Source organism: Eretmochelys imbricata, chromosome 14 (genome assembly GCF_965152235.1).
Source record: "Eretmochelys imbricata isolate rEreImb1 chromosome 14, rEreImb1.hap1, whole genome shotgun sequence".
NCBI classification, from domain to species: domain Eukaryota; kingdom Metazoa; phylum Chordata; order Testudines; family Cheloniidae; genus Eretmochelys; species Eretmochelys imbricata.
The window spans coordinates 27,048,950-27,070,784 of record NC_135585.1 but is presented as its reverse complement, the minus strand read 5'-3'; the positions used below and the strand labels follow the sequence as shown (position 1 = coordinate 27,070,784).

The following is a 21,835-nucleotide window of genomic DNA, read 5'->3' as shown; positions in this document are numbered from 1 at the left end:
GCAACATTGTATCCCTCTGCAGAGCTGTTAGCCGACGGCCAAGGATGTTTGGTGAGGTGCCAGCTATGCCCGTTTATACCATCCGTGACTTTAACCGCTAGGACGCACTGTCCCTTCGCGGCGGGCAGCCCGGGCTAGGCTGACGGATGCCCCAAGGTCCTAACCACCCGTGACTTTAACTGCTAGAGCTCAGAGCTCCTTCGCAGCGGGCAGTCAACACTGACTGACAGGTGCCCCAATGGCAGCACTAAGAGCCTCTCCACACCCGTGACTTTAACTGCTAGAGCTCACAGCTCCTTCGCAGCGGGCAGCCAGGATTGACTGACAGGTGCCCCAAGAGTTTGCCCCGTGGAGGCGGCACAACTCAACGCTAGGCTCTTAGTACTCTCACCTAATGGCCAGGCTTTAGAGCCAAAACGGCTGAGGTTCTTTAATTGTGTCGGCTGCTTTACAGTAAACCAGAGAAAACAAGTCAGGCTTATGCATAAATGGTTACCAAAATTTATTAAGCTAGATTCTAATCATGTGGTTACAAAATTGCTAGTGCCTACTTATTTAAATGTAGAGATGTTACACACACAAACAAGTTACAAAACTGAAGCCACAATCCTAAAGAAAGAAAACAAAGTATAGAGCTCTATTTCAAAATATGTGTACACTAAAGATAGGAGATCAGGTGTGGGTGCTTCTTACCCTCCTTGCATCTCTCGATTCCAGCGATGCCAAGCCAGGATCGGTCACTCAATTCCGCGGAAAGACGAATAAGGGACAAGGCGTAGGGACCCTCTTAGTTGCAGAAGCCTTGGGAGGCTGTCACTTATCTGACCAGCAGATAGATAGTGAAAAGCACTCAAAAATCATGGTGCTGTAGGTTCCCTACTTATACCTCTGTACTCCTTTATTCTCTTTCTCCTTTCTTATGCCAAATTGAGGCTGGTCTGTCTGGGTGACGCCAGCTTTCGCAAGAGTAGTTTACACTTGCAAGGGAGAGAAACAATAAGTGTCGACTACTGGACATTTCTTTTATCAGGGTAAATATTTTCCCAACTAGGATGTTGGTGTGTGTGCATCACGCTATTTAGTAGGGGCTAAGAGCCATGTCTGTCACAGGGCCTCTGCCTGCTGTGAGCTTAATCGTTGTATCTGCTCCCAGAGGCACATTGTAGGAGCACACCTGTGCTTTCACAGCTTCAAAGGCTGTGCTGGAATATATGTTAAGTGCCCTGTTCCGGCTTCCTCCTGTGTTTCCAGCAATGCTGGTCTGAGAGGGGGGGGGCTGCTGTCTGGCTACAAGAGCCATCCTTGGAACCAGACGGGTCCCCAGCGGTGCTCCAGTCACTGCCCTTTTCCCGCCATGGTTACATTACATGTTCTGGGCCCAGGTGGCTGCTTCTCCGAGGCCCCCTCAGTCTGTCCCAGGATGCCCCCTCCTGCAGCTGGAATCGACAAGGGAGCTGGGAGACTCTCTGTAACCATGCAGGGGTCCCAGTACCAGTTCCCTTCACATACACTTTCCTGGGCCATTGGTCCTATGCCCTGACCTGGGGTGAATCTCTCTCTAAAGGGGAAAGAGGAGCTCTGTTTGCACGGTCCATTGAGTCCCTGACCTCTCCGCTGAGCCTCGCACAGAGGGGCACGATCAGTGGAGAGTTTGCTGGTTACCTCGGCGTGTGATGGAGACGTCTACACCCCGAGAACCAGGCTGAGATCCCAGCGCATTTCATGCAGCCCCCTGAGCAGCTCCCCAATGGACTTTCAGCCACTGGCCACATGGGCAGGATTTGGATTATTAAACTGAAACAGACCAGCCAGAAAGAAGCATCTTTACTTGGTCCCAACCCCAAGGCTTTGACACTCACTTTGTTTCTCCCCAGAACAAGGGGTTGGGGGATGGCTGAATCTTTCTCAGGTGCCTCTCTGAAGGAAATCCAGAGAGAACTAGGTCAGATGTAAGTCGAGCAGGGGAAAAGAGGGGAGGTGGGCAGTGGGGCCAGGAAGATGAGCCCAGGAAACTCCTGTTTACAGATTGGCCTTAAGATGTTTGTTTGGGCCTGCAGAGCTATGTCTTGCTGCCCCATGGCTGTTCACTATTGCCTAGTCTTTCTAAGGCTGCTCTGCAGATGGATGGACTAATGATTTTGCATCTGCCCACACAGTGCTCACTAGGGCCTCACTGGTGTAACTGTTCTCTCTTTTCCCCTGGCTTTCTAATGAGTTTGTCTTTTAAAAATGCTAGCATCCTAATGGGGATTTTCTGAGCTGTAGCTGACACTAGAGATTGACAACATTAGCTCCAGCATTTAGTCAAGCTTGTCCCTGTAAATTTCACACCACTCCTAGGGCATGCTGGGTTACAATTCTTACCATAGCCTGCAGGGACTGTAACTTTAACTATGGCCTGATTCCAGCTCAGCAAATGTGAGTCTCTTCCAGGGTGTACGGAAAGCCCAGTGTTTACTGCATACGGAGTTTGCATCCCCAGCAGAGGTTTGCATGGGATCCAGGAACAGCTCACCCTCACCTTAACCTGTCTACGGATCAGAAAAGTGTCAGACATGAACACACACGACAGGGCCTGCCCAACAATTCTGACAGATTTAATTCTGCTGTGTGCACTGGGCTCTGAAGGATTCCTGGCAGGGAAACATCACTGGGAGGTGGAGGTGGGGAATAGGGAAAGCTGGACCATTGGTGTGGCCAGAACATCAGTGAAGAGAAAGAGATGGTTCTGTGTAAAACCTGAAGAGGGCATCTGGGCTCTGAGATTCTGCTGGAACCAATTCCAGGCTCTCACCTACCCACAGACCTCTGTGACTCTGAGCATAAGACTCACAAAGATCAGCGTTTATCAGGGCAAGTGGCACTTTACGATGCTGATAACAAGACCCCAATCTTCATGTTCAATTATTCTTTCACTGAGAAAATCTTCCCTTTCTTTTCTCTTCAGCCTCCGAGATCATACCTTAAAACTGTGCCCCGGAAAGCCAATAAATGGATTTCATTGGGTGTCATTTTTTCCCTACTGTTTACACAAGTCTCCAAGTTACGAAACTGGAAAGAGAAAGGATTTGAGCAACATTAAAAGAAAGGCTCAGATTCACAAAGGGACTTAAGCAACTAAGGCCTGGTCTACACTACAGAGTTAGGTCGAAGTCTGGCAGCTTAAACGCCGACCTAATAATGTCAGCGTCCAGACTACAGTGTACCTCCCACCGACCTAACTCGCTTGCTACATCGGCTGAATAGCTCCCCCTCCAAGAGAGGTCCAGCACTTACGTCGACATAGTTAGGTCAACGCAGTGGCAGTGTATACGCTGCGTTGCCTACATCAGCTTAAGTGGCCTCCAGGAGGTGTCCCACAATGCCCCCTTGTGACCCACTAAGTAGTTGCTGCTCTTCACAATTTCAAAAGAATAAAATACAAAACCAATAGAATATTAGGTCATAATCTGCTATGGCTCAGTGTGATAGGACACCCCTAGTCTGCACTGCTCCGAGTGACACTCTTCAATGGATCCCCAGCATCCACCCATGGCGAGGTAGGTGGGAGAGGATTGTTATTCGTTCTTGACAGAAGGAGAAACGAAGGCTGAGAAAGGAGCAGGGACTTGTCTTAGCTGATGCAGCCAGTCAGTAGCAGAGTTGCTCTCAAATGAGCTACAGACCAGCAATTGTTCATAGTAATTATTCAACAAGTATTTGAGAAGAATTGGAATGTTGGAGAGGATCATGAACTGCTCTGAGACAATGAATGGAGAGCAGCATCCACATTGGTCAAACATGTAACTGGTTGTGACTTATTTGCTTGGTCATAAAAGAGAACAACAAAGACTAGAGTTTCCTCCCTGTCAATAGCCCCCTCCTCAGCCAATCAAGGTTGAGACTTTGAGGGGTGGGAGGCTAAGGGTTCTCATCAAATAGCCCAAAGAATGGCCCTGGTTACCACCGAGGGGATCACTCTCGGAGCACTATTCCAGTCTCACCTCTCTGTGTGGGCCTCCCACAACCCGCTTTCCCCCCCCCCCGGCCCCCGCTCCACACACAGAGCTCCTGGTGGTGGGAGGAGAGCAGAGGAAAAGCACAAAGGAAGCAAGAAGAGAAAGGTAGGAGGGACAGAGGAAAAGAGAAAACAAAAAGGAGAAAGCCCAATGGTCCCAGTAATTGGAAGGGACAAAGTCCTAGGTCGGAAATAAAATGCTGCCCCCACAATCTAGTGTTTTCCTTTCCGAAAAGTCAGCCAGCTCCTGATGGATCAGACTGAACAGGTTCCAAACATCTCTGAGGCTCTTACCTTCTATACAGGGACGTCTGTTTTCGAGCAAAACCACTAAAAGAAAAGGAGAAAACTCCGAAGAGGATCCTCCTTGCGCTCATGAATGTGAAAGTGAATGCTCTCTCGGTCCTCCAGGAGAGACCTCGAGAAGGAGACGTGCTGAAGCAAAGCCACAGGGATCTCCGAGGTTGCCCCTGTCCTGCACCCCTGTCCTGCCTGGCTGATGTCAAGATCTCTCTGTGAGATCATCGCCTCCCCACCACCTTTGTGCAATAGGCTGAGGTCCTGCCAAAGGCCCTTGTGATGTCAATGCCACACCCACCCCTCCCCTGCAGTGCTGATGTCCTGCCCCTGTCCAGCCACACTGGATGTTTCAGCCGCTTCCCCTGTATCACCCCACGCAATGAGCGTTCATTGTTCGGGGCTCAAGCCGAACACAGTAAAACATCAGAGGCTTCTCCCCATGCTACGCTCAGTTTTTCATAAATGAGCAGACTTTATGGACAGAAGAGACAATTAGAGCATGTCATCTGACCCCCTGCATATCACATGCTTTCTGGAGAGCATAGGAGCTAGTTTTTGACTGCAGACGTTCCAGAAAGGCATCTCGTCTTCATTAGAAGACATCAAGAGGTGGGGAATTCCCACCACATCCCTTTCTAGTTTGTTCCTTTGGTGATTCATCCTCACCGTTGAATATGTGTGCCCTCTTTCGAATACGAATTGGTCTCTTAAGTTTCCAGCCACTGGGTCTTGTTATGCTTTTCTTGGCTAGATTAATGAGCCCTTTCATACCCGATATTTTCTCTCCATGAAGTCACTTCAACACTTCAATGACGTCACCTCCCAATCTTTTTTATCATCTAAACAGGCTGAGCTCTTTCAATAGCTCACTGGCAGGCATTTTTCTCCAGCCCTCAAAATGTTTCATTGCTTTTTGCTGCCCCAACTCCAATATTTCCAAATCTTTTTTCAAAGGTGGATGCCAGGACTGGATGCAGTATTCCGTGATCAGTCTTCCTCATAGTGTGTCACCTCCCTATGCTCCTCACTGCTCTTTTCATACATCTAATGATGGCTTTAGCCCTGTCCACCACAGTATCCCCCTGGGTGCTCATGTTGAATGGCTTGCCCAGCATGGCCCCTAAATCCTCTTCACAGTCAGTGCTTTCCTGGATACACTTCCCCCTTCTGTAGGTGTGGCCTGCATGCTTTGTCGGTAGGTATAGGACCCTTCAATTGGTTCTTTTCCAATTTGTTTTCTTTGAATGGGTCCAGCTTATCAAGGCATCCGATTGCTCTGTGTCACTGCCCTGTCCTCATCATTAATTACCACTCTGCTACTATTTTATCACCCACCAATGTTAGCAGCAGTGATTTTATACTGGGGTGCAGTTCATTGATATTTATTTTCAAGAATTAGTCCCTGAGAGTCTCTTTATATCCCTAGTGCCCAGAACCTGCTCCACATAGCACAGTGAGAAAAGGCCACCCAGCCCAACTGCTCCCCTGGGGCTAAGCACAGAACAAACTTAGGAGCTTGTAAAAAGAAAAGGAGTACTTTTGGCACCTTAGAGACTAACCAATTTATTTGAGCATAAGCTTTCATGAGCTACAGCTCACTTTATGCATCCGATGAAGTGATCTGTAGCTCACGAAAGCTTATGCTCAAATAAATTGGTTAGTCTCTAAGGTGCCACAAGTACTCCTTTTCTTTTTGCGAATACAGACTAACATGGCTGCTACTCTGAAGCCTGTCATTAGGAGCTTGTGTTATCCATCGGGTCTGATCTACATGTGGGGGTCATCAGCTTACAGATACACTCTAGACTGGTACCATAGCAGGCCCCAAATGTATCTAAGTGCCCCAGCTTGCAAAACAGGAGGGAAAAAAACATAACCTTGAGTAGCTTTATTTATAGTTGTGGAAACTGAGGCACACAGAAGCAAAGAGTTTTGCTCATGGTCAAAGAGCCAGGAAGAGAAAACGGCAGATCTTCTGATAGTCAGTCCTGGGCCCTAGCCGTGTTTGTCCTGGCCTCTCTGCTTCAGCTCCAGTAACAACCCGAGTCGAGGTTTTCTTCTTCTCCCTGCCCTTTAACTTCACATCGCTGCAGAAGAAAGATTGTTTCTGACCAGCTGGTTCTAATGCATGTCGATGTCTTTCCAGAAGATGTGCTCTGGCTCAGTTCCATGTCATGGGTTTTCTGGAGGAAGCACTCGGTGCCGTTCTAAGGCCTGTGTTACACAGAAGATGGACAGAATGGTCCTTTCTGACTTTCAATTATTTCTTTCGCTCGGAGGATAATGCTGGTCATTTTCTCTCATTCACTTTCCTTTGATATAATTTCAATCCAGTCCAAAGGATTTCCTCTTCCATTGTGTCTTCAGCACCTTTCCTAGCAAACAGTTACTGTTGGAGCACAGGTTTCCAGTTTCAGGCTGTCCCAGGGGGAGATGGCCATGAAAGGGGTAGTAGCTCAACTGAACCTATCCCCAGGTGAAGGGAATAAGTGCAGGGGTCACATGAGAAGGAGCAGCATGGAACTAGGATCCATGCCTGGTGGGTGATATAAGGACAGCCTGTGCTCAGCCAGGAGAGAGACCCGCAATGGGAACAGGCCTGGGAGGGGCTCGGATAGTCCTTTAAAGGCAGTTTCGGTACACAGTAGGGAATGGAACAGCCAAGCTGCTAGGGTTGGGAGCTGAGCCTCCTGGCAGTGTCCAGGAACGAAAGCACAGTATCTGCCAGGAAGGGAGTCCCCACAGAGGGACACCGTAATCTCCCAGGGAGGGAAAAGGCTCTCACTGCCTTTTCTTAACCTCATGGGGTGTTCTCCTTCTCCGCCAACCCCAGCCCTATTTCAGCATCTCCAGGTGCCTGAGGGAGCAGGAACCAGAGGCCAGCCTGCACCTGGGGCACAGATGGAGGTTGATGACCTACCTGCTCGTGGTGACCGTGGTGCAGGACAGCCCTCAGGACATGCGAATGCAGCTCCAGATCTGCAGAATGCACCTTTCCTTTGCTGGCAGGAGACCTTGCAGGTTGAGGAGGGGGGTGAGACAAGCACTCACATGGGCATGGAAGTTTGGGGAACAGGACAGAGGCCGGGGCTGGGCAAGGAGGGCAGGGACTTGGGAAGAAAGAGAGAAGATCAACCACTTTCTGAATGTGGGTCAGGATTATCCCCACTTTAGAGAGTGAGAAATTGACGTGCCATGTGGAAGCGGGATTGCCTTTTGCCCGAGCGTCTGAAGAATCGCTACAGCTAAAATAGAAAAGCTATTAAGTGTCAGAAGAAGATGAATCATGGAATTCAGAGTTCAGGGCTGACCAGCAAAGGTTTCGTATATGTCATAAACCAGTCTGTGCTCTGCCACCTCCCTGGTCTTGGAGAAAGGGGTCCATCCCTTGGACAGGGTGTCACGGAGTCCCCGGGCGATGCTCTGGAACTGCTCCCTACGAAGCCAGTCAGGACTCTGGGGAAGTCTCCTTTCTGGGAGCAGACTGTCTGCAGGACAAGCAGCTCACATAGCTTCCACCTTCCTGGGTCTGACCTCGGAGCATTCAGCATCCCCTGCCCCTCCGTGCGCTTCTCACAGCGAGTCCGCCCAGGCGTTGTCCTGGGGAAGCCAGAGGGTCCTGCATCCCAACTCCGCAGTCAGACATGACTCTCAGCCAGCCAGTAAAACAGAAGGTTTATTAGATGACAGGAACATGGTCCAAAACAGCTTGTAGGTGCAGAGAACAGGACCCCTCAGCTGGGTCCATTCTGGGGGTCAGTGAGCCAGACAACCACGTCTGCACTTCACTCCAAGTCCCCAGCCAGCATCAAAACTGAAAACTCCCTCCAGACCCTCCTCCTCTGGGCTTTGTTCCTTTCCCGGGCCAGGAGGTCACCTGATTTTTTTGTTCTCCAACCCTTTAGTTCTCACCTTGCAGGTGGGAAGGGCCCAGGCCAACAGTTGCCAGGAAACAGGGTGTCAGACATTCTCTGTGTCCAGACCCCTGCACACACCTGCCCTCTAGGGCTCTGCACTGATCATACACCCTTATCCCACCACCTAGACACTTAAGAACTGCATAGGGGAAACTGAGGCACCCCCACACTATTCAGAGGAACCATTAAGAACAGTCCCACTTCGTCATATCTCTCCCCCTCCGAGATCGAACTGAGCGGGGTCACTTTAGCCGGTGACCTGGGGAAGTTCGAAGCCACCAACATTCCCATAGATGCCCCAGCATCTCTCCCATTCCTTGGTGGGAGTTACACCAGGCCCTTCCAGTTTCACGCCCTCCCTTAGGTCGGGGGTGGACGATAGCACTCGCAGGCCGCATATGGGAAAGTTTATGCGGCCTGTGCCCTTTGGCCACCCCAAAACCCCCGGGGGTCAAACTGGGATCGGGTCTTCTCCCAGCGCTCCAGTCTGGAGAGCTGCCATTCAGGCTCTCTTGGTTAAGAGCCCCCATATTGACCTGGGCCACATACTGTTCAGTTACAGAACTAGCATGGAGACATTCCTTTCTCAACAACCTTGTCTCCCCCAACAATCTGGCCAAACACAGCCACTGGGTTATAGAACTGTTTAACTTTCTTAACAGCTTTCACTTCATCTGAGACCTTCTCAAAGCTATCCACACTGGATCTTTCAACAGGAAAGTCAGGGGCTTCATTCACAACAGAAAACTTCTGGCTGTTAGGAACTGAAGCTTTCTTGATTAAATCACTTTCACACTCTTCAGCTGCAGTAAACTGCTTGCAAAGACTCCATAAGGACTCCTTTCCCTAGAGGCTTTTCTATGCAACAATTCACGCTTCACAGAAATTCCGATGAAGTGAGCTGTAGCTCACGAAAGCTCATGCTCAAATAAATTGGTTAGTCTCTAAGGTGCCACAAGTACTCCTTTTCTTTTTGCTCTTACCCTCTTTACCTAGGGCTTGCTCTAGAGGAACACTTTCCTGAGCAACAACAGACTCTTTCTGGGTCTCACTTACATCCAGAATTACCTCTGGCCCGTCAGGCGGATTCCGACACAATCCCCTTTCAGGCAAACTTACAGACTTCCTAGATGAAAGGTCAGAAGCATTCTCCTTCCCTTTGCCACCCACTAGCAACAGGTAGAATACAAGCATCAGAATTGTCTGGGTTCTGGCATTTTACTTAGACATGGACTGGATGCGACCTAGTTACAGGGCCATTCTCCCGAGCAGACACAAACTTAGGACCATTCCCTTCCTGGGCTTTAGCTGAATCCAGAACCAACTCTGAGACAACTGCACTATTCTCAACCATCACAGGCTGAAAGGCCCCTTCTGTCTGCTCCACAGACAAAGAAGAGCCGGACACACTTTCTCCTTTACCAGACACACAGCTTGGGATCTCATTCCCCTTGTCCCAGCACACAAGGCTGGTCACAGACAACTGCTTGGAGATCAGGGTAGCTCCCTCCATAGGCAAGTCAATACCCCTGACAGACACAGGCACGTTTCCTTCACAGTCACACTTCTCCACGCAGCTAACAGGTAAGGTCCAGGGACACTCATCTTCCACTCTCCTCGGCTTCCACACTTCTGACTAGACAAAGCCATCAGCTCACAAGGCTGCCTTGGCTCATCCAGACTTTTCTTACCAAGCACCTTGCCACTCCCAACAGATACCCTGCCCTGCCTGTGTCTCCCCCCACTCAGCTGGGGTCTCAGCTCCCACTGTGCTCAGCTCTGCCCTTGCTGTCCCAGTGGAGTAGGCAGCAAGCTCGCTGCTTTCCTCACTGCATCAGAGCCAGCGTGAGCCCCGTCTCCAGTGTGCAAGGGGGCGGGGAGCATCTCTCGGTCCCACCCAGCCCCAGGGGCTGGTTACAGGAATGCAGGTAGCCTGAGCCTAGCAGCTCCTCCCTGCTGCCAGCCAGGTCATCTGCATTTTCACTGACCATTTCCCTCTCCACCAATTGGTTCCCTGGATTCAAATTCAAACCCTTGGCAGTTACAGGAGCAGGGCCTGGATCCTGTCCCAAAGAGACACAGTCACCCCACAACAGGGTCTCGCAGCTGGTATCCTGGGGAACCCCAACGACCAGCCAGCCCCACCCCTTCTAGGTCTGCACAGGGATCTGGGCCATAGGGAGGGAGAGGGGCTTCATCCCTGGGACCCTCACACAGCCCCTCTGCATCTGAGGCTGCACCACCACGGGCCTGACAACAGTTCTCTGCCCCAGGATCTCGCCACCCCAGGAATGTCTCTCCACTGACCATCACCTTCCGTTCCCACTGGAGGTCCGAGGGGCCTGGCCCCAGGAAACTCCACACAGACATATAGGTTGGGGTGAGGAGTGGGAGCCTGTCCACCACCCCACTCATCTGGCTGACGGAGCCTATGGCCTTGGGGCCCAGCAAGGGAGCTAGACACCGGGGCTTTTCCGCAGGGTCCCCCTGGTTCAAATCGCCAGCCTGCTCAAAGGCAGTGAGGTGGACATCCACATCCCCCCCGCTCCTTAACCAGGGGCAGCAATTGAATCTCAAGGTTCCCTGCGGAACTGGCACCCCGGGGTCTATCCCCACCCACCCCTGGGAGGTCCCTTCTGCCTCTCTGCTCCACCATCGCCAGTTCATGCTGCTGCTGCTTCTGCAGCTCTTTCTTGGACTTTCGCTGTCTCTCACAGTCCTCTTGCTCTCTCAGACTCAGCTCCAATCCCGTCCGTCTCCGATCCCCGGATGGGGAACCCGATCGTGAAGACCCTCGTCTGGTCAGGGACTGGAGTCTTGAGGATGCCTGGCTACTACTCCAGCTGCTCCCAGATCCTGCTATAGCCCCAGTTGGGGTCAGGAATCTCTCCCTTAGAGCGATCCTCCTCCAGCTGCACGATTAACTGTGTTTGGTGGGTTTCAGAGCAACAGCCGTGTTAGTCTGTATTCGCAAAAAGAAAAGGAGTCCTTGTGGCACCTTAGAGACTAACCAATTTATTTGAGCATAAGCTTTCGTGAGCTACAGCTCACTTCATCGGATGCATACTGTATAAATCCGATGAAGTGAGCTATAGCTCACGAAAGCTTATGCTCAAATAAGTTGGTTAGTCTCTAAGGTGCCACAAGTACTCCTTTTCTTTGTGCTTTGGTGAACTTTCCAATGCTCAACCTTCTCTTTCTGCACAGGGTTACAATGTCCTTCTTAAGGAGATAGTGACAGGCCATCACTCCGCTCTTCCCAAGTTGTTGCGGACTCACAGGCCTGTGTGCTCTCAGCTCCCCATGGTTTCCAGGGAGAACCCCTAGTGTGCCAGCCCTTCTCCAGGTCACCACCTCTTTGCCAGGGTCGAGCTGCAGACTCCTCCGCCCCTTGGACTGCTCGCTGCAATCCCTAGGGGAACCCTGTTACTGCAAAAGTCCTTCTCTCTCCAAGGGCCAAGCCGCAGGCTCCTCCGCCCCGGAGACTGCTCACCGCAGTCCCCAGGGGGACCCCATTACTGCACAGTCCTTCTCTCTGGTCACACTCCCAGGGGTTAACCGCCCCCTGAAACCGCTCCTCTCTGAGCCTTCAGCACGCCTGGTCCTCGTCAATCCCCCTTCGTTTTACTGCTCCCCAGTCACTTACTGCAGGAAGCGCCATCCACGGGGTGCAGTACATCCCACCGCTGCCGCCAGTCTTCACGGAGTCCCTGGGCGATGCTCTGGAACTGCTCCCCATGAAGCCAGTCAGGACTCTGGGGAAGTCTCCTTTCTGGGAGCTGACTGTCTGCAGGACACACAGCTCACATGGCTTCCACCTTCCTGGGTCTGACCTCAGAGCATTCAGCATCCTCTGCCCCTCCGAGCGCTTCCCACAGCGAGTCCGCCCAGGCGGGGTCCTGGGGAAGCCAGAGGGTCCTGTACCCCAACTTCACAGTCAGACGTGACGCTCAGCCAGCCAGTAAAACAGAGGTTTATTAGACGACAGGAACATGGTCTAAAACAGAGCTTGCAGGTGCAGAGACCAGGACCCCTCAGCTGGGTCCATTCTGGGAGGCAGTGAGCCAGACAACCACGTCTGCACTTCACTCCACTCCCCAGCAGCCCCAAACTGAAACTCCCTCCAGCCCCTCCTCCTCTGGGCTTTGTTCCTTTCCTGGGCCAGGAGGTCACATGATTCCTTTGTTCTCCAACCCTTTAGCTCTCACCTTGGGGGGGGGGCGGGGGGGAAGGGCCCGTCCATCCGTGTCCAGACCCCTGCACACACCTGCCCTCTAGGGCTCTGCAATGATCATACACCCTTATCCCACCATCTAGATACTTAAGAACTGCATAGGGGAAACTGAGGCACCCCCACACTATTCAGAGGAAACATTGAGAACAGTCCCACTTCGTCACACTGCATATTAAGCTTAGGTTTAGAATTTCTCGACCCGGGCCTCACGCCAGTGCTCAGGCATCTGTGCTGCACTACGCAAACCTAAGTCAAACCAGCCTGTGCCAGGTTTCCTAGCACCCTCCCCAGCGGTAGCCGTTCTAGCCCTTTGTGATGCACCGTGGGAAAACTTGACTGTCCATCCCGTGGCACCTGCACTTTACCACTGCCACCTGCCCTTAGTGTGGGAAAGCCAAGTCTGTGCCTGCCGGGGGTCAGCTCCCCAAATCCACTGGTCATGGGTGACACAACCACTCCCTTCTAGGCCTATGCAGGCCCCGCTGTTACTGTACAGGTTAGCGACAGGCTCACTCCAACACCTGAGCCAGGTCCACCTCAGATCATGGCTCTGCTTGACACACAGCACTAAGATATGGTTACAGTCAAAAGAAGTCTAACGTTATTTACCGAACCACAGAAAGTCAAGTAGCAGCAAGTAAAAGTATTGGGAACAAATGGTGACATATAAAACAAAATCATACCCTGCGTTCTGGAACCCAGACTTGATTAACAGGAGACTCTCATGTCTTGCAGAATATTGCTGACCCCAAAATGCTTGCAGAGCATTACAGCTAGCCTTGGCCATGACCCAGGTTTCCTGAAGCAAATACACTGTCAGTTGCCTCCCAAGTGAAGGATTTAGTGTTTTTCTTTGCCTAGTAGAGATACATAACTCCTTAAATATTATCCGTACATACATTTTGCAGTGATTATGATGACCAGTGGACAGCTGGCTCTTCGTAATCTCACATGTCACCCTTTGGTATTATGCAGATATCCAACCCAATGGATCCCTGTAAAAACCTATGCCCTCTGCCACTTGTGCACCAAAGGGGTTCCTGGGTCACAGTCCCCTTGCTCCTGTGTTATGAGACAGGGAGAACAGAAGGGCCTAATCTACTGCCTCTAAACCATTAATTATTTTATACACTTAAGTCTCCTCTGACCCATTGCTCCTCTGACCCAGATGTTAGTGATTTGAGATTCACCACTTCTTGTGCTACATCCCCCCCTCTTCTGAAGCTGGCCTGCGCCGACATCTACCAGAACAAGGTGGAGATATTTGTGGTGGTCGTGTTGGTGGTCATGGCCCCTGGCCTGCTGATCCTTGTGTCTTATGCCCACATCATCCTCAAGATGTCTTCTGCTGAGGGAAGGGGCAAAGCTTTCTCCACCTGCTCCTCACACCTCGTGGTGGTGACTGTATTCTATGGATCCATGAGTGTTATCAATTTCTGACCCAAGTCAAGTTATGGAGGGGGCAGAGACAGGCCGTTCGGCCTGGTGTACATTGTCCTCACGCCCATGCTGAACCCCGTTATCTACAGCCTGAGGAACAAAGGGGTGCAGGCGGCCTTGGGGAGAATGTTGGGGAGAAAAAAAGTGTGCTACCATCCAGTATCCTTGCTGATGGTACCTTGCGCTGTAGAGCGCTGAGTTCTTTTCACAACTCCCACAATTTGGGCAAGTCATTTTGGGTGAATACAGTTTCTAGGTGCTACCGTAATAAAACTGACACAACCTCTTGACCCTGACTGTGCCTGCCGGGGGTCAACGCCCCATCTCCACCGACCAAGGGCAACACATGCACTCCCCCTAGGCTTCTGCAGGCCCCACTGTCACTCTGCAGGTTAGTGATAGACACTCTCCAACCCCCGAGCATCTCCCTGGAGCATCCAGCCCCTTGTCCACTGGACACTTGCGGTAGGCACAGATTGGCTGCTCCCAAAGGATCAGTGCAGCCCAGGTTATCAGCTCCACCTCAGAGCACCACTCCGCTTAACACACAGCACTTAGATACGTTTATAGTTTAAACAAGTAGATGTTAATTGAACAAAGCACAGAGATCCAAAGAGCAGAAAGTAGAAGTAATGGAAACAAAGGGTTATATACATAACATACATTCTAGAGCCTAGACTTAATTCCCAAGATACTCTTGTGTCTTGTAGAGTGTTTCTCACCCTGAATCCTTGCAGCGCTTTACAGTCAGGCTGGCTGGGACCCTGCTTTCATTAAACAAATGCGCGGTCACTTTTTCTCCCAGGGGAAAGACTCAGTGAGTTTCTTTGCACTCCCTGATACACCAGCCCAACCCTTTGATCCTATTCACAAACAGGACACCCCCTCCACTCTTTGTTTCACCCTGCAGATTTACTTTGTAGATTTTGCACTCTCTCAATTTGCATCTGGCTCAGTATGCAAATAGGCCTACACCGAGAAGCGTACAATACACATTGCCTGCCTGTCCAGACAGGGAGATAAGGGTCTGCTCAGGGAACCCAGAACCATAAGCCACTGTGTCACCCCTCCGCTTTAGCAAGAGTGAGCTTTGCTGGAGGTTAGACTGTGTGTTGCTCCCTCCCACACCCATCTGACTGCTTCATAGTAAACGCCTCGAGATTCTGCCAATCTTAACCTTGCCTTGCAGGTAGCCATCACTGACCTCCAGTTCCTGAGTTCCCCAAAGACATATCCCTGCAGTGTCTAGTCCCTGTCACTGCACACTCAGAAATTATTGAGTTCACTGATTCCAAAGAGGCAGCGCACACACCAGACTGTTAGTTTAGCTGAAGACTCACACTTCACTTCAAGATCACAGCACTGAATTGGTTTATTGTAAAACTAAGGATAAGTTTATTAACAAAGAACAGAAATGTAAATGATACTGAGCAAGAGAAAAAGATACAGGTCTGGTTACAAACAGAACAAACCAAACCATGCTTTCTAGTGACTAAAACTTAAATCTTAGTAAGTTACAATCTTTGCCTAAGCAGTTTTCTCACTCACATCAAGTTACCAGCATCTTTAGCCCTCCAGGCCAGGGATCCAACTTCCACAGAATCAGAGGGTGCTGTTATCTTTGTCCCCAAATTGAGGGATAACTAGAATGGCTTTTTGCTCCTGCTTGTATTTTCCAAAGTCCATTGTCTGTCTCACGAGTTAGAAAGATTTCCTTGAGGTGCAGATTCGGACCCCCAGTATGCTCACTACATTGTTTCCTCCATCACTCATTAGCTTGATTGCTTTGTTTACCTTATATGGAAATGTCCTTTTATTGTCCTCTCCCTGTAATTAAACCGATCAGACAGGTAAATCCATATTCCTTTTCTAGGGCAGACCTGGATTCTGTACGGCCTCCAAATGCCATTTTAAGAACATATTTCCCGCACATATACATAACTTGCTATACACAACCCGTACACACAGAACACAAGGATTTTCGGGAGCAGCGTCACCATTTTGCATACGATACCTAACGTGACACCACTTAGATACACATGACGACAACAGTGTGTTGGGTGTAGTGAGTGTGTCAGGCCTGTTGTGAGTTACAGTCTAGAGGGCCCTTTGCTGACTCAGGGGCTCTTAAGGTCACAGTTACCCCCTGCCTGGTAGGAACACCTCCGACCCACATGACCTGCCTTAAGGCCAAGACCTTAAAGACATTGTTTTGAGTATGGACACACGACTCCTTCAATATTATCCACACCCACATTTCACACCGATTAGGATGCCTAGTGGGCTGCCGGCTCTTGGTAGAGACCTCACATGCCACCATTGGGTGAAGAGTTATGCAGATATCCAACCCAGGGGCTTCCCATAAAACCCTAAGCAACCCCTCTGCCGCTTGGCACCATGGGATTCCTGGCTCACACCTCCCCCACTCTCACTGAGGCAGTAGGGTTAGCCACTGGCTAATCCACATGCGTTGCCTCAGAACCCTCGTGCCTGGACAGTGCTTCTGTCACACATTTTCCTTGCCCTTCACGTGTGCAGTTTCCATACCGTACTCATGAATGTCTGGACTCCAGCGTTGCAGTCTGGAGCTGGTACCTTCTGTTCCGTGAAGCCCTGCCAGTGGAGAATGGTCTGTTAGGACTCTGAACTTCCTGGGCAGTAGCTATAGCCTTAGTTGCCCCACAACTGCATATTTCCTTTTGATGACTGAGTAATTTTGTTCAGTGATGGGTCAGTTGTTTACTTAAAAAAAGCAATAGGATGCTTCTTATTGCCCTTGCCTGCTTGCATCAGTGCGGCTCCCAGGCCTGTACTTGATGAATCTGTGCAGAGTTCAAACATTTTATCAAAATTTGGACCGGCTAGAGCCAGTGTCGCTGACAGAAGTCTTTTCACTTGAGCAAAGCCCTCCTGACAGGCTGTAGTCAAAACCACCTTGGCAGGCTGTGTCTTTTTGCAGACATCTGTCATCACAGTCGCAATGTTGCTGAAACCTTCCATGAGTCTTTGGTAATAATTCGGCAAGCCTCTAAAAGACTGAATTTGCTTTTTGGTTCAGGGTACAGGCCAGTTAACAATGGAGTCCACTTGTAAGGGTTTCTGGCAAATCTGGCCCCGTCCTGCCAATGGCCTGGATAAGGGACTTTCGCCCTATCTTGCATTTTGACACTTTTACTGTCAGACCGGCACCTTTGGGTATGTCTATACAGCAATTAGACACCCGCAGCTGGCCCATGCCAGCCGACTCGGGCTTGTGAGGCTGTTTCATTGCAGTGTAGACTTCCAGGCTCAGGCTAGAACACAGGCTCTAGGACCCGGCAAGATTGGAGGGTCCCAGAGCTTGGACTCCAGCCCGAGCCCAGAAGTCTACACTGCAATGAAACAACCCCACAAGCCGAGCCCTGCGAGCCTGAGTCAGCTGGCATGGGCCAGCCGTGGGTTTTTCTTTGCAGTGGACAAACCCTTTGAGTCTCTTCAGCACAATTTCTCTGTGAGCCTTATGCCCTGCCCATGCATTTCTGAAGATTGCAATATCATCAACGGAGGCCAAGTAAACGTGGTTTAGAACAGAACAGGGACTTGATTCATTTTAGGCTAGTTACAAAATGTTCCGAGCCTTGTGGCTTTTGGAACTGATGCACTTCCTCACGAGCCCTGACATGAAACTGAGCTGGAAACTTTATCAAATATTTGAGCCCTCGCTGCTTGGCGGGTTCCCTTGCTCTTCTGAAAGCTGATCTCTGTTCAGCCACGTCTTTCTCAAAACCTTGCAAAATCATTCTCTCATTTTGTGGCATCCCCCAAAGCTGCTCTCCCCACTCCCCCTCCCCCCCCAAGAGCTGGCTGCATTATTATTTTTCTTTTACAGTAAATCTGAGAAATTTGACAATCAGTGGGTGAGGTCTGGCAAGCCAGGGTCTGCTGAGCTCTTTCTAAACCAAATTTAAAATCATCCAGCATTACTCAGCAGGTCTGACTGCACTCGGTACAAGTGCATGTCCACTTGGGGACCCGTGACCTGCGGTGATAACAGTGACCCAAAACAGCCTTCTTAAAACAGTGTTGTTTATTCTTAACAGTAGGAACACAGCACAGCAAGAGACAAGGCAGGCTATGCTTCCTCGAAGAACCCCCCAGCCTCTGGAGGTCAGGAGGCAATTGCACCCTCTAAACCATCTCAACAAACCAGGCTCTCCTCTATTCAGGAGGGATGCAGTCCTGGGAAAGCTGGGCTAGCAGGCCCACCATGGGTGGGCAGAGGTAGCATGTCACCGTTAATTGTCCTTGGTGTTTGCAGAGGAGCTCTTCTCTGAGCTATTGTCCATCTTCCTAGGTCGTTTCCTGAACACCCGGCTGTTGAATTAACCCAATAGGTGCATACAAAAACATCTGTACAATATTCAGACAAGCATCATACAGCATTCACAGACTTCTACAGTGTAGCCCATAGAGCTCGCTTTAGCATTTATTTTATTCAGCAGTAATGCAAGGAACCTACAGGCCTGTATCCTGTAAGACTGGGGTTGTTAATTATTTTTTGTCAAGGTCCAAATTTCTTAGTCAAGGTATAGTCAAGGTCCAGAATTCAGAGAAACGTTTTTCACACCACAGTAACAATAATAACAACAACAAGTAATTTAAAAGATTTTGAAGTCCATTCAAAAACATCTGGCAGTCCGGATTTGGCCCGCAGTCCACCTATTGACTACCCCTGACATAACATATTATAAAAGTTGTATCCCAGACTGTGTGCAGGGGGAGAGAGAGATGTAGCCCTTGGGAGGTGCCAGGATGATGGCCACTGGTGCTAATGAGAAAGGTGATGGTGATGAGGAAGATAATGGCTAACATTTCTGGTTGTTCTGCAAGGGATGGTGGGAGTATATGGATGTTCACATGTACAGTATGTATTATTTCAGTCTACCTTGCTGGGTTAGAGTGTTTGTGACTTTGCTGAATGTATTAATAAACGATTACAAAGACAGAAGGGTTCCTAAAGTGTGAGTGTTGCAACCGTGGACATCGGCGTTCCCAACTGAACAGTAACTTTAATAACACTGGGCCTGATACTGGGACAAGAACCTTCAATACCTCAGAGTGATAACTGGGAATTCTTAAGTAATCAATATAATTAATATACGATTCATAGATCAGGCTACAACAGGCAACTCCAAATCCATCACAAGACTATTAAAATAACATTTTTCCCCCCACTTTTCAAATAAATATTTTTCTGGCCATCACCCTTCTCAGGGCTTCCTTTACCTCCTTGTTCCTCAGGCTGTAGATCAAAGGGTTCAGCATTGGAGACACCACTGAGTAGAACAGGGAAAGCAGTTTGTCGCTGCCGAGTGAGTAGCTGGATTTGGGCTTCAGATATTCACGATGCCAGACCCGAAAAACAAGGTCACCACGATGAGGTGGGAGGAGCAGGTGGAGAAAGTTTTGCTCCTGCCCGCGGCTGACGGAATAGTGAGGATAGCGTGGAGGATACGGATGTAGGATACAAGGATGAGCAGGAAGGGGACCATGATGAAGGTGGCAGAGATGGTGTAAACAGCTATTTCATTCCTGTAGGTATCCGTGCAGGCCAACTTCAGCAGCGGGGGCAGGTTGCAGAAGAAGTGGTTGATGCTAATAGGTCCACAGTAGGGCAGAGGGAATATGAAAGTTGTCTGCCCGACTCCCACCAGCACCCTGATGAGCCAGGACACACTTGAGAGCTGGAGACACACACCTCTGATCATCATGGTCGTGTAGCGCAGTGGGTGACATATGGCCATGTAACAGTCATATGCCATGGCAGCCAGCAGGCAACACTCAGTGATCCCCAGGAAGGAGAAGAAATACATCTGTGTGGCACAGCCCAGGAAGGAAATACTCTTGTCCTCGGAGAATAAGTTCACCAGCATCTTGGGGGTAGTGGACGAAGTATAACCCATTTCCAGAAAGGACAAATTCCAAAGGAAGAAATACATGGGGGACTGAAGGGCAGGGTCCACCATCATGATCGTGATGAGGAGGATGTTGCCCACCATGGTGATGAGGTACAACAGCAGCACCAGAAAAAAAAAGTGAAACTTGGAGCTCCAGGATGTTGGAAAAAGCCACAAAGAAGAACTGTATCACAACTGTGTGGTTCCTGCTAGCCATGTCCTACAGTTGTTTTCTATCTGTGGAGATAATAAAATCACAGAGGCATAGGACTGGAAGGGACCTCGAGAGGTCATCTAGTCCAGTCCCCTGCACTCATGGCAGGACTAAATATTATCTAGACCATCCCTGACAGGTGTTTGTCTAACCTGCTCTTAAAAATCTCCAATGATGGAGATTCCATAACTCCCTAGGCAATTTATTCCATGCTTAAGCACCCTGACAGTTAGGAAGTTTTTCCTAATGTCCAGCCTAAACCACCCTTGCTGCAATTTAAGCTCATTGCTTCTTGTCCTATCCTCAGAGGTTAAGGAGAACAGTTTTCCTCCCTCCTCCTTGTAACAACCTTTTATGTCCCCTATCAGTCTTCTCTTCTCCAGACTGAACAAACCCAATTTTTTTTAATCTTCCCTCATAGGTCATGTTTTCTAGACCGTTGATAATTTTTCTTGTTCTTCTCTGGACTTTCTCCAATTTGTCCACATCTCTCCTGAAATGTGGCGCCCAGAACTGAACAGAATACTCCAGTTGAGGTCTAATCATCTGGGAGTAGAGTGGAAGAATTACTTCTCATGTCTTGCTTACAACACTTCTGCTAAGACATCCTAGAATGAGGTTTGGTTTTTTTGGAACAGTGTTACACTGTTGACTCATATCTAGTTTGTGATCCACTATGAGCCCCCAGATCCCTTTCCGTAGTGCTCCTTCCTAGGCAGTCATTTCCCATTTTGTATGTGTGCAACTGATTGTTCCTTCCTAAGTGGAGTACTTTGCATTTGTCATTATTGAATTTCATTCTATTTACTTCAGATCATTTCTCCAGTTTGTCCAGATCATTTTGAATTTTAATCCTATCCTCCAAAGCACTTGCAACCACTCTCATCTTGGTGTGGTCCGCAAACTTTATAAGAGTACTCTCTATACCGTTATCTAAATCACTGATGAAGATATTGAACAGAACCCAACCCAGAACCAATCCCTGTGGGACCCCACTCATTATGCACCTCCAGCATGACTGTGAACCACGGATAACTACTCTCTGGGAATGGTCTTCCAACCAGTTATGCACCCACCTTATAGTAGCTCCATCTAGATTGTATTTCCCTAGTTTGTTTATGAGAAGGTCACGTGAGACAGTATCAAAAGCCTTACAAAATCCAAGATATACCACAGCTATCGCTTCCCCCCTATCCACAAGGCTTGTTACCCTGTCAAAGAAAGCTATCAGGTTGGTTCATTAACTGGTTAAGTTGGGTTGTAGCGGGGTGGTCACCTGCTCCATCCTTAAAGGGCTTAAAACAGCCCAGGACTGTGGCTGGGAGCAAGCAGTTCCCAGGCTGATTGGGGGAAGCAGGCTCAGCTGTGGCCACACCCCAATCAGGGCTCAGCTGGCCCTTATAAGAGGGCAGTAGGCCAGGAGCAGAGAGTCTCCTCTAGCTGTAGAGAGAGACGGACCTGGCTGCTGGGGAGCATACCACAGTACCTGAGGTGGAGCAGGGCTGGGGAAAGGCCAGAGGAGCTGGGGAGGTGTGGTGAGGTGAGGTGAGGTGGGGATAGAGGGTGGGGGTTCCCTGGGGAGGGGAGACCCAAATCTGCGGGGTACTGCAGGGGGCAGCACCCCGGGTAAAGGGGCACCGTGGTCCGGGAGGGACACGGGGGCCAGCGGCAAGCGGGACCCTGGCCTGCAGAGGGCGCTCCGGAGGCTGGAAGAGCTAATTCCCAAGGACGACCAGCAGGAAATGACACAGGGTGAGTCCCGCACCGTGACATCGGTGAATCGTATAAGAAATTTAT

At 49.9% G+C, this 21,835-nt stretch overlaps 1 protein-coding gene and 1 pseudogene across 1 annotated transcript; one reads left to right on the top strand and one right to left on the bottom strand.

Moving 5' to 3' along the window:
- The window catches only part of LOC144274937 (zinc finger protein RFP-like), a 35,579-nt pseudogene extending 21,691 nt beyond the window's left edge, over positions 1-13,888 (top strand).
- A 5,217-nt stretch (positions 13,889-19,105) lies between these two features.
- On the bottom strand, positions 19,106-20,041 carry LOC144274936 (olfactory receptor 10C1-like). Its single transcript, XM_077834035.1, is given in 3 exon segments — positions 19,106-19,278; positions 19,281-19,959; positions 19,961-20,041. Coding segments are annotated over 3 exon segments (933 nt in total).
- Between the last annotated feature and the right edge of the window lie 1,794 nt (positions 20,042-21,835).